The sequence below is a fragment of the Manis javanica genome, chromosome 7 (genome assembly GCF_040802235.1).
Source record: "Manis javanica isolate MJ-LG chromosome 7, MJ_LKY, whole genome shotgun sequence".
Classification (NCBI taxonomy): domain Eukaryota; kingdom Metazoa; phylum Chordata; class Mammalia; order Pholidota; family Manidae; genus Manis; species Manis javanica.
In genome coordinates this window covers 127,151,110-127,164,394 of record NC_133162.1, presented here as the reverse complement: position 1 = coordinate 127,164,394, position 13,285 = coordinate 127,151,110, and the positions used below count along the sequence as shown (strand labels likewise).

Genomic DNA, 13,285 nt, shown 5'->3' with positions numbered 1-13,285 from the left:
AACTAGTTACTAGAAATAGTTTAATTGTAATCTTGGCAACTGAAGAGAAAGGAGACTTTTTTTTTCCTTCTTTTTCTTCTGTGTTTTGAAAACTGAAACCTGACTTGTGCTATGAAATCCAGGTTCGGGGTAGACAAATGTTCTGTTCCCCAGATATTTAAGAATGTTTTATGATAACCTTTTGTCAGTCTTGGCTTATGTAAGGGTTTTGTTTGTCCCAGAAAGTTGTTCACTCTGTACTCTCAAAGTTGTCATTCAAACAGGTAGTTTTTACTCCTGGAAAGGAGATGGTCCAGGTTTGAATTTTGTTTTTCATGGTTTAGAGATTGAGGGTGGGAGCTCTAGTTTTCCACAAATTCTGTTGATTTCCTAAGTACTTTCTGTCTCTTCCCAGGTCATGTAGCAAAAGGTGGAGATGATTGCTGTTTCCTCAACACATCAGCCCTCCTTTCTCATCTCTGCTCTCTTCCTTTACCATTTAATTTGCTTACATACAGCAGATGGTCACTTCCATCTCTTTAGGGAACCTCTGATTTCAAAGATTGTCTAACACTATCTTTCATAATTTGTAAGTTTTGCTATACTTAATGGAAGATTCTTTGAATTTTCAAAGTGTTCTGACAACCAGCTCTTATTTTCTTATATGTTTACTATAGGAATGGAGAATAACAGCTCCAATACTAGATTTCCAGAGCCAGAGAACATAGAGGATTGAGGCATCCCTCCAGGTAATTTAGGAAAATGGTAATCTACACTACATGAAAAGCCCAGCTTCTTTTTGTCCTGGTTTCCCCAAGTAGTGAACTCTCCTTTATTTTGTTACAGAATTTGATACAAATTCAATGTAGATAAGCCAAAACAAATAAAAAATCTTGAATTTTTAATCCATATAGCCTTCCCCTGCCCCAGATCTTGTTTTTTGAAAAGAGTAAGAATGTATGTACCTATTTTTATAGAAAAACTTTGGGAAAGAAATGTAGCTTACAGCAATCCTTATGCCAGAAATTTGAGTGAGCTTTGAATTTTATTAACTGTTCTGCAAGACCAGGGCAATAAATCATTTATGAACAGATTATATCCAAAAATAATTTAAGTGTTGATTATTTGTTTCAAATGTGGAGAATGTTTCACCATAGAGAGAAATGTCCTAAATGATAATTAATTAGGATTTTAGTTGATCTATAATCCCATCTTGAAGCTAGTTACTCCTAATAAGATCTCCTAATACTTTTTGAGAGAAAATGTGTTGTGAGTTCCAGTTCAGGTTTCTGGAAATACCTTTCACCTAATCACCATCTCAGCTTCTAGAAGATAGTTCTTTCTGCCTCTCTCCCAACATCTTACCAGCTCTCCCAGAAAACAAAGCTGGTTGCAAGGGAGGAGTTACATCTTAGCACCATCAATTAAATAAGATTTGGGCACCTAGGTTAGGCCAGTATACATACTGTACTGTTAACTACTCTTAATATTGGAAAGCTGGCATTCATATTCAGTGGAATGAAAATTCAGTGATTCCAAATCCTTTTTTAAGTGACTTGCCAAGGTCACAAAAATGCCAGTTGGGAAAGCCGAGATGCACATCTAGGCTTGGATCCTTTAGTTTATTTACCCTATGGCATTCTGACTGCATCCATAGCTAATAGTAATCATAGCCATCATCGCTATTATCAGAGGCAGGGGACTTTGGAGGCATAGAGACCTGAGTTAAGGTGTCAGCTCCATTATGCATTGGATCTATGTATGGCCTTGGGAAAATTATGTAAACCTCTGGGCCTCAGTTTTCTCCTCAGTAAAATGGGATAAACATTCTTGTTTCATGGTGTGCTTGTGAGAGAGAGAGAGAGAGAGAGAGAGAGAAAGAAAGGAAATGGGGGATTGTGCTGAGGAAGTGTCTGGAATATAGTAGTTTCTCAGTAAATGACAGCTGTTATTTATTAGTCCATGTGGAGAGACAGTAGTAGGGCAAAACCTGTTTCTTCTGTTTTGTTCACTAGGATAGATTTAAGAATCATCAGATTATAGCTTCTGGTAAGACTCATTAGACTACAGCTATGTTTATGTTGTTTTATATGCCATCTAGGATGATAGCTATAGAACCACAGTCCTGTTTTATTATAGTGGCTTCATTTTATACACATGCAATTTTATATGTGTCTAGGGAGTCTTTAAGTCTAGAATAAGAACCGTAGATTTTTTAAAAAGCAAAATAGTAAATAATAGAAAATATTGCTGCTACTTTAGAGATTGGGTACTTTATCAAGTCTATTTTGAACAAGGAAAGAACAGAAATTTAAAGAATCTGCTGACTTCATATTTTCTCTCTCTTTTATTATCCTTCTGTTTTGCTAGGAGCCAAAAGCTTTGTGAGCTTTTAAAATATAGAGACCTCAAATGTAAATAATTTCTTGGTGTGAACTGCTTACATTAACCAATACTATGTGGTTCTATTTTATTCATTAAGGATGATGATTTGAAATAATGTTGGATGAGTTTTTCTCTTAAGTCTTTTCTGTTTGTAATGTGACCCAAAGAAAATAAGGGTGCTTGAAATTCTTTAGCAGTCAGTGGTAGAGGGCTAGAACCTGCTGTAGAACAGGTCTGTTCTTCTTTTTTTTTTTTCTTTCAAATCTTAGCTTCCCTGTCATACTTTCCTTGTAGTAATTTCATTCAAAGGCTCCTGTCTTCTGTGGGAATCATTAAAGTGTGCATTGGAATGGCAGGTGGGGTGTCCTCTTGTCTTTTGATTTTCCATCATCTGCTCTCTTTAGGGAGTTCATTGGTTAGCAATGATTTCAGCAGTGATCACACCAAATCTACATCCTTTCTCACCAGCCCCCTATCTCAAGTGCTGTTTTTCTGGTCATCTGTACAAGCCTTCTTTCTGAATGACCCTCAAACAAAACACTTATACAGCAGAGCTTTCCACACCCATGTTATGTATCCTGTATTGATCTCTCCTTTCTGTGGACTCCTATAGCACATGATTGTCTAGGCCACTTAGCTGGCATTTATCACTTAATGCCCTGCATTATTTGTGCACAGCATCTTGTGTGCTGGAGGAGTTACAAGTACTCACGTGAGAATTGGAGCATAACTTATGAGACCTTTGGAGACACAATATTAGAGAGTTGAAGGAGCACAGGACAGGGTCTTTAAATCCTAATGAGGTCTAGATTTTAATACTTGTTTTCTGTTTATTAGTTCTGGTAGGTCAGTCGGTCTTAACTATTTCCCTCTAGTCTATACGAGGAACCTAGTAACCCTTCGGACCTCATAGGATTGTTGGGAAAGTGAAATGAGATGTGAAAGATTTATAAATGAAAGCCTCATTTTCAAGTTGTTTCTATGGGACAAATGTCTTCTAAATTCAGATTCTCAAATTCTAGTTAGGCAAACACTTGAAAGTCGCAAGATTCATCTCTTCTATAGGAGTGCAGGCTTCTGCACGCGCTGATGGCTCTACAGAGTGTGATCTCTGATGCTCACGGTCTTCCCATTCATACAGGAATGACCCTGGTCCAGCACATCACTTCTTTAAAGGAAAAGGGATAAAGCAAATGTGGAAAGAAAGGTTCAGTGCTCCATGGCTATTGAAACGGATCTTTTACCAGCCTTTTTGTTTAAACCGCTAAAGGTTGTACACAGCTTTAGAAAGCATATTCACTCAGTCATTCAATAGTTATCAAAAAGTGGCCCCTTTACCTAAGTTTGCTCTTTTTATTTGTTCTCTGTTCCAACTGTACACCCTTGCTCCTGCTCTTTGATGGTCAGCCAGACTTACTGAGCATCACTTATTTACACAGTACACCCATTGAAATCTACACACTGCCACTGTAAGACCTGGAAACACAATAATAACAGCTGCCGTTCATTGAGTTTGGCACATTTTTTGGTGTATGGTATATATACTTAAGACAATCTGTGAGGCGTCTGGAACTCAGAGAGAGGTTAACTGTGTTGCTCAAAGCCGTGTGGCTAGTAAGTGGGAATCTGAAATGTGGAGGCAGATCTGTTTGCAGTTCTGATTTGGTTCCTTGGATAGCAAAGTCCAGATTCACTTAAGCTACCAGAAGAGGATGGGGTGAGGGGGCAGTACACACACGGAGGGGCTGTGTAAGCATCGGAAGCCAGAGCGGCCCTCGGGACTCAGCTGCCTCCATCTCACAGCTGAGTGTTCACCCGCCCCTGGCATCGGCCTTACTCTCTGCTTGCTGCCAGTCAGCTTCCTGTTTACTCATAGTTTCTGCTGCTTCATAACCTTGGCTTGCATATGGCTTTGGCTTTTTGTGGCCTCAACTCTACTCCTTGGCACTCTCACAGTTTCTGCCCCTTTCCTAACTGGTTCAGCTCTTGAAGTTTTCTGAATCAAATTCCCAAGGGTGAGAATCTGATTGGCTCTGCTCATGTGTTTCAGTCCCAGCCATGTCACAGGTCACTGGCCTGACTGTGTAGATTGGCTGTCCTTGGGTCAGATTCCCACAACTTTACCCACCAGCAAGCTGCTGGAGGAGGGTGCTGTAGGGCTGCCCAGGCAGCAGGGTCTCAGTTTGCCTTTCAGGAGGGTGAGCATCCACACAACAGCTTCCAAAGCCCGTATTCTTACCAGGATAACTTGCAGTTTTCCTGGAATGCTTCCTTACCTTGTCTGTCTTAAAACATACTTGTCTCAAAGGTAATAAACTCTCCTAGATGAATCTCATCAGGGTCTATCCCTGTGATCACTTACAGCTAAGCACTTGTGAATATTTGTAATTGATTATATAAACACATGGTTTCCTATTTGTTATTTCTCTTAAGTTGGAATCATTTGGGCTTTAGGGACTTGATTACATTTCCTAGTCTTTGAGGGTAGAAAAGCTGTCTCTTCTTTTCTTTATAATGCTTTACTTGGTTAAAATGTAGTACCTATCTAAATCTGGGACTTTTGAATCCTGCCTGGCAAGCATTGTTTTTCTCTTTAAAAAAACATACACCTTGTAATCTCTTCTTGTATGTCATTTGCCAGTATAGAACATTGCATTTTGCTGATATTTAGATATCTTTTATTCTTAAAAAGAGTCTTTTAAATTTTTTGTCACTTAAAATCTTATCCCTATAAAACTATTGCAGGATGTGGGTATCATATCAAGTCTCAGCATTCTAGAATAAAACAGCATCTAAAAGTATGACCTTAAAGCAAAGTCATAGAAAAATTAATCTATGCTGTTCTTTTGTGGTTTAGATTGTGGTTTCCTAAGAGACCAGTCATGACAACTGAGGTTGGACATGGAATTTTTTCCATACGTGACAGGTCTGTACTGCTGGGGTCTTGGGTATTAAGTCCCCAGAAAAAGGCACCTGTGACTTGAATAGTGCTACCTAGAACCCTATCTTCTATACCTGGGGTTGATGACTTGCAGTGAAGGGGTCCTAGTGAGAGAAGACGGCAGAGGAGCAGCCAAAATGGCTGTAATTGCATGGAGTAGCAGAAAGTAGTTCTGGCATATATATTAACTGGCAATTTAATGTTAGTTGTGCTGTTTATTAAATCACTTTAAAGAGCAGGTGTGTTTCTGTCAGTTTTATCTAGCAAGTTCTTACTAGCCCATTGTGTGCTTAGCACTGGGCTTAGAATAAGTTCCTTTGCTAACATTGCTTTTTATTTATTTATTTTTAATGAAAGGAATTAGGAATATGTAAACTTGGTGTATAAGGTTGTTTTCAACTAGGGGAGATTTTCTAGTTCTCACCACTTTGGGTGAAGAATGTTGAAAGCGTGTTGGAGGATGGAAGCAGCTCACTAATTCAACAGCGGGATATCTAGGATGGATATTTTTCAGTTCCCTGCTGCTGGAAAAATGCTTGAAATGCTATGGTTTTTTTGCTGGAAGACTCAATTTCCACTGGGGACCCTTTCCTTATGGCAGCGGGAACTTGAATGCCTTCCCTTCTTAGATGAGTTAGGATTCTCCTCATCAGGGCATCTGGCCCTTTCCAGGGAGGTGCTGGAGGCCAGAGGCCAAGGAAGAACTTTCTCGTATTTACCACGGTGACAGTACCCTGTAATACAGTTGAATGGGCCAACTTGGAGGATTGGCAAGCCTGTCCCAGTGGCCTATCCAGAGCCCACAAGCTCTGCCTGTGGGACTTGATATAGAGTCCTTCTCCACTGCCTGGGTTCTTGGCTTGATGCACCAACGCAAAGGTGAGAGAGAAAAGGGGCACCTTTGGGCCAGTTTAGGTAATTTCAACAGGAAAACAAAGGGAACCACCCATTGTCCCTTTTTTGCAGTTTCTGTGTCTTCCATAGAACACATTTGTGTCACATCTAATAAGTGACGTATAGAAAGGTTACAGTATTCCAGGTTTCAGGAGCGCTCACCAAACTGACGGTAATGATTTTTGTATTTGATATTGTCATTTTGAAGGTATAGGTATCGAAAACTCTGGCAGAGGAATGAAGTATGGAACTTGACCGTGCGCATTTGCTGTGAGGGGGTGGGGAGTGGAGACCTAGTGAACTGGGGGAACAACGATTTGCAGAGGTTTGATGGAGGCTAGTTGTTGGTCGAAGTAGGAGTGATTGTCAGCACCTTTTCTGGGAGAGTAGAGGGTAGGGGGAATAGTTTGGAAGGATGAAAGAAAAGAGAGACCTGGGACCCGTTCAATTCCTACCCAGGTGTCAGAGTGATCCCTGAAGAGATGCCCTTAAAAGGGGCTTCGAGCAGGGGTGCAAAGCCGCCGCCGGTGCTTGGGCAAAGAGCCGAAAGGAAAAAAAGAAAAGAGGAGGGGGGTGGCTACTCCTAGGAATGTGCGGCATGCGGGGAGCCAGACCCAACCATTGCACCAGAGCGGGGGCGCCGCGGGCTCCCCGGGCCGCGCGGCCCGGGCCCCGGCCCCGAGCCCGGGAGGGAGCGCGCGGGGGCCGGCCAACCGGCGGGGCTGCGGGCGCGGCGCCCGGCCGGCGGGCGGGGAGGCGCGGGAGGGCCTGGGCGCGGCGCGAGGCGGTGCGCGGCCGCCTCCCCGCCCCCGGCCGGCGCGCTCTCGGGGCGGTGGTTGAGGCCGCGGGAGGTGGGGACGCGGCGGCGCTGCTCCTCCGCTGCCGCTGGGAGAGTCCGCGGCGCCGCCCGCTCCGCGCGCGAACTCCCGTCTATGGCACGCAGGGCGGCGGCCGCCGGAGCTGCCCGAGCCTCGCCCGCCGCCGCCGCGCCGCACTTGTAGGCGAGTCCGGAGGTCGAGGCGGGGAAGCGAGCCCCGCGCTGCAGCCCCCGCCGGTCGCCGCCTCGCGGCGAGAGCGAGTTCCCCGAGCGGCCCCGGCCCCGCCGGCCCCCCGCCCGCGCCCTCCCCCTCGCGGCTTGGCCGCCCGCGCCCGCCGCGATGATCTTCCCCGGCAGCGGCGGCACCCCCGGGGGCGGCGGCAGCTGCAGGACGCCCCATCGCAAGCAGGTGAGGCTGCGGCCGGGGCGCCGCGCGGAGGCCGGCGCCGCGCTCCGCACAGGGTCCGGGCCGTCCCCTCGGCGGCGCCGGGCGGGGCGGTGACCTTGCCCCGGAGGCGGCGGCCCGCGGGGACGGCTCGGGCCGGTGACCTTAGCGGGGGAGCTGCGTCGCCGCCGGCCGGGCCGGGCGGGCCGCGCAGGAGGGGAGGGGGCTGCGCGGCGGGAGCCGAGGCGCGCCGGCGGGGGCTTTGCGCAGCTCCGCAACAAGTTTGGGGCTGCCGGGAACCTTTGTGTGCACGGGAGTGCGGCCAGGAGTCAAGTCGGCTCGCCGCCGTCCGCGCCCGGAGCCTCCGGGGAGCCCGATGCGCAGGGAACCCGGAAGACCCGGGCGTGTGCTCGTGCGGCCCCCCGCCCTCTCCCCCCCGTGTATTTCTGCAGAAGAAGAAAAGAAACAGGAACTTGTGTCACTTTCTCAAGGTTTTCAGTTTTCAGCAGCACAGGGAAATCCTGTGACATCCTAGTTGCAGAGGCGCCTGGATAAGCCTGAGTCATACACGCTGCCCTTTCCTATTTTAATACCGTTTCATACATTTTTTAACAGACTGAACTCCTAAGGCACTTTAGTGGTTAGATCAAAACCCCCTGCCGGGAGGAGGAGCGAAGCTGGGAGCTTATAGTTTCGGCCTTTTGTTTTGTTTTTCATCTTTGTTTTTAAAAGGTTACTGAAGCCATGTTGTGATAAATCTCACGGAGCCTTTCAGCAGCAGCGAAAACAAAACCTAGCTTTAAATTATGTAAAAAATGTGCAGGTCTGTTTAGAAAAGGTTAAACTGATTTAGAGGTCAGTGGCAAGATGCTTGCTGAGAAAACAAAAACACGATTACAGATATTTTTCTTCCACAATAAATCTCTTGTCTACGTCCTTAGCCACTGAGACAAATCAATTAAGTTATTATCCCAATAATGATACAAGCGAACTGTATCCTTCCATGCAGACGGTGGCTCTGTTAAGATCCTGACAGATGACAGTGATGCCTGGTGCTTTTCCAATGGCATTCTCAGGATTATTGATTATACGTAGTCCTTTTTGTTCTCAAAGTCATTTTGGGGGGTATGCCCTAGCATAAATACGCCTGAAAGTGGGGCTAATTTTGTCAAACAGTGACAGTGTAGAAAAGTATTGTTTTCTGGCCTTTGGTCCTTTACTTGTTAGCTTTTTCCTTAAAAAGGGATTAAACACACCGTAGTCTGTATGTCCTTGCTGTCCATGTCAACTTTTATCTGGCTTCAGAAAGTCCCCTTCCTTTAGTTAAAGAAAAAGGCTGAAGTATGTGCTAAAATTGTCAAGAAGCAGGAAGCAGAAGCAGGCATCTCTAAACTACATATGGCCCCGTTTAAAATAAATGCCCTTGGATCCAGCACACTCACATCAACTTCATAAGTGAAGCCAATTTACAATAAATATTCTTCTCCTGAACCCTCCTCCTCCACCCACCTCACTCTACCTGAATAGATGGCTAATTATGTGAGGGCCTTGTGTATTCATTTATTTGTTGTCCAAACCCGGCGGGGCGTTAGCTCTGAGATGGGGGTGGGGGGGGAAGCTCTCCGGGCGAGGCCTTTTGCTGTGAAGGGCTGGCTGGAGGTTTTGTGTGTGGAGGGGGACAGCCTGCTGGTCTGGAGCACGCTGATAAGATGCTCTTCTTTTCACTGGGCTCTCCTTAGATCCAGAGACTAAAAGGGCTGACTGAATCAGAAAAACAAACAGACTTTCTTTTTTCTATAGGCAAAGAAAGAAATGAATGTGTAGGCATTATACAGACACAAGACCCCGGGTACCAGTGGTATTTGAGTCAAAGGTTTCTTTTGTTAGTATTTAGCCATTCACTGGGAAAGCACGCTTCCAACGCGGGGACCTGGTTACCACGAGTGACTTTGTGATCTCATCCTGGCTGAGAGTCTAAATGAGAAGTCTAATTAATGCTTGTTATAAAATTTGGTCATGTTAAGCTTGCACCTTTCAGTTTGAATTAGTTTATTTGTTTTGATGAAATAATAGGTGAATTTTGGGTGTATAATGCAGTTTGATTTTAACCTAGAAATATATAATCAACTAATTTCAGATAATTTGCCTGAGGTTAAAAACGGAGTGTGAGAAATACTTAAAAATCACCTTTGGAAATAAAATAAGCCAGAGTCACACTTGTATTAGGAGTATATAATAATGCAATCACACTTGCATGTCTTAGTAGTCCCTACCCATCACTGAGCCCCCTACGGCTTGCTGGTTGCTGTTCTAAGTGCTTTGGAGGGATTAACTCATTTAGTCATCTTGACAGTCCTATGAGGCAGGTAATAAGATCTCCATTGTACAGTCAAGAAAGCTGAGGCATAGATTAAGTCACTTGCCCAGTCTATGCAGCCTAAAGTGCAGAGCCAGGATTTGGACCCTGGCAGGCAGACTCGTAAAATCACCAACTACAACTGCCTGCTTACATTGCACATCTCAAGAGAAACTCATACAGAGCTCAGCTGCATCACTGCCCATCTCCCTTCTAGTCTCAGAAGTCCAGCTGAGGGATTCCTCCCACCTTTCAGATTTGCAGAGGGAGGGTGGAGGTTGCGAGGAGGCAGGGGAAGGATGAGGTAAAGGGGTGATCCGGACGGCAGGTTCATGATCTTTGGGAAAAGGCTCGATGTCAAAAGTATTGCTTTACAGAGCAAGTATACTATTTCTCCTTAAAACTTCATACTTTACATGTAAAGGAGTCACCAGTATCAGTGTAAGGAGAGGTGGGCGGTGCTCATCCCCCTCCTGCCCCACTGGTGCATTGAGAGCATCAAGGAGCTCTGATCTCTGCATCATCGAGGATAAACAGGATTTTCCTGCATCACAGGCCTATGAGCACATTGGAAATACACCTGCTCAGCGCAGGTCAAAGTGAGATGCTTCTGAGTGGGGTGATAACCCAGTAGGCAGTATCCGAACAGAGACTGTTGGGGTTAGCTCAGGTCTCTGGAGAAGTGCGTTCGGCCTATTGTTGACTGTGACTTTGAGATATATGATACTCCTTAAGCAAATCCAGTCTGATTATGGGAAGATACGCCACAGCCAAAACAAAAACCATTTATCAAGGCTTTTGTAGTTATGAAAATATTGTAGTGTTTCAAAAGAAAAAGTGCTTTGTGCTGAAAAACCTTGAAATGTAGACGACGAATGTTTCCATTTTTCTTGGGATTCTTTTTTTTTAGCTATCCTCTCCTCAGGCTTCCTTCCGTTTTGGAACTGTTTTCTTGAGGTAGTTGACTCAGTCATGTCATGTACTTTGTACAAATTGTGGCAGGTCCATTTTTGCTATATAATGTATCCTACTGGTTTGCAGTGGGGTCTCAGGGTAGAGCAGTGAATGCAAGAATTCTTGTGTGTGTATATATTTCTTTACAAATAAATGACTTGGTCAATAATAGCTGCACTTGTTAAATGTTCCTAACTTTTGATGAGTGGAGGACTTATCTCCCCAGTTTAAGTAGATTTACATAGTTTGTTGCTTTCTTGAAGATTAACTGGGTGTAACTGCACGTGAAGAATTCAACAGTGATTCAGAGTTTGTCCTTGTTAGAGGATGACATACAAGGCTGTTGATTAATCCCTCTTCAAGCAGTTTCTGTTCACAGCAATTTATGTGTAGTAGATTGGGTTTTGTTAAGTTTGAAGATTAAAGTTGTGCATAGCAATATTTAAAAGAACACGGTCTGAGCTAGTCCCAATTTGTTTTTCAGAAGAAGGTAAACATACTCAAGCCACAGAGATTGGAGATTTAGGGAAAAGTAGCAGAAAATTATACTGGTATGCATAAGTAAGGTCTCGTCCTGTTTTAATGTTAGGTTCTCTTGATATGTTTGTGACTCAGTAGTATTTAGGAATCCAGAAATTGGGTTTTAAATACATTTCAATAGCTATTTGAAAAGTACAGAGTTCTCCATCAGGGATCACACACTTTTTCCGCTAGGCACCTCTTTTGGCATCTCACTACATTTTCCACAGTTCATTTCAGGTTTTGAACATATTTCTTGTGTTTGTCCTTTCCTTTTCCTTCCTTTCAGAGACTGCTTCAGCTGGGTTCCCCGTGTTATTGGTAATATTTTTCTAGCCCTTTCTTGGTGTCAGAGGGAAGGGGGAGAGGCTATCTTGTCCAGGTTTCTGAAACTAGGTTTCTGCCATAATAAATTTATATAAACATAAATACGAATGTGTGTGTGTGTGTGTGTGTATGTAGCCCCTTCCAAACTTAATTACATTTAATCTTCACAACATCCATAAAGTGAAGAAGGGTCAGGAATTTTGAGGCAGTGAATTTAAATGGCCGAGTCAGTGAAAGCTGGGTTTCTGGAGTCAAGGGCTGGGTCTGCTACCAGGAAAAAGAGAAGGAAGCGCAGTCGAGAACAGCTGTAGCCCCACTGCACTTCCCTTTTCTTGGCCTCTCAAAGACACGTGGCACACAGAACGTCCCGGATTTCAGCCTCGGGAATTGTAGTTCTCCAGTTTATTAGTGTTTTTTGCTTCATAAAGACCTTTGTGTTGTCAGGTAACATACAGGACACCTTAAGCTAAATGTGAATTTCAGATAAACAATGTAGAATTTTTTCATATAAATAGTTCCCAAGTATGGTGGGGTACTGTGCATTTTTATTTGCTAGTTCCAGTAACCACATCTCCTGGGAACCCAATTCATTTTTTAAAGCTAGTTTAAAAAAATCATGACTGTATGCATATTATTCCTACTTTTTCCACTTAAAATTCTGCCTCTTAGCATACTCCTTGAGCCTTGATCATAATGCACATTTCACATTTTAACTTTAACCATCACTCAACCGATTGGAAGAACCTGGCTGAAGCTCTGGCTCTAGCACTTGCACGCTTTTTCACTTAGCCTCGCTAAGCCTCAGTTTCTGTTAAGTAAAGACAGTAGTGCCCACTCCACAGGGTGGTGGTTCTTAATCCTTCTAAGGTGTTCCTATTATTAATGTCCCCACAGAGCAAGCCACAGCGGGTGGTCCTGGGAGGCTCTGGGTGATCCTGGGAGACCTTGACACAGCCTCTAAGAATGGACTATGTTTGGAAGTGGGGGCAGCCTCCAGAAGGGTGAGGATCTGGAGCTTGAAAATGAGACTCTCAAGCACTTAAAAAAAAAAAAAGTAGGAAAGTGCATTCCACCGTATTTTAAAACAGTTATTCCTGTATTCTCTTGTTAGCACAGTTTGCCTTCTGTGTGGGGAAAGTTAAGACTTTCAGTCCTGTTCTTTATCTTAGGCAAATGTATGATTGGAGAAGGGGAAAAAAGAGCATTGATTGCTCTTATTGATGAAAAAACGCTGCCTTTGAATTTTCTTGAAAATGGACAGATTTGTCAGTGTATGCTGGTGATTGCCTGAATTCTTTCCTGTGGGTGTTTGTGTATTTGGATTTCAGAGATACTCTCTTTGCATTACTCAGAAAAAGAAACATTTTATTTTTTGTCCGTGGACATCTATAGGTGTTTGGTGGGTGTTTGTTTTTAAACTTGTATCTGTAGAGAATGCTTTGTTTAACATAGTCTGAACACTTTGAAAATTTTAAAATAGGATAGAGACATGCCATGAGGAAGGAAGCAAGCTTTTCCTGGAATTAGGACAAGGTGAAAAAATTAAATGGGGCGAACTACATTCTGTATTAAAATAATGAGTCAATATAGCTATTGCTATTTAACACTTAGTGGCAGCAGCAACTATAAATTGTGTTATAAGGAGCAGTTGCCTTAATACATAGAAATCTATTTTGGCTCCACTTGTTCATTTAAGTGCACAAGGAATTTCAAAACAATGTAATGTCA

At 43.8% G+C, this 13,285-nt stretch overlaps 1 protein-coding gene across 7 annotated transcripts in view; it reads left to right on the top strand.

Moving 5' to 3' along the window:
- Positions 1 to 13,285, top strand: part of RBMS1 (RNA binding motif single stranded interacting protein 1) — a 207,896-nt gene that overhangs the window by 77,365 nt on the left and 117,246 nt on the right. Inside the window, exon 1 of one of the 7 annotated variants that reach the window (XM_036996121.2) lies at positions 7,023 to 7,425. The exons of 5 other annotated variants lie outside the window; for them this stretch is intronic. In XM_036996121.2, the coding sequence (XP_036852016.1) occupies positions 7,357 to 7,425 (69 nt within the window). In that variant the 5' untranslated portion in view covers positions 7,023 to 7,356. Of the gene's footprint in view, positions 1 to 7,022; positions 7,426 to 13,285 lie in introns of those variants that run through there. One more of the 7 variants, XM_036996119.2, reaches the window with a different exon arrangement.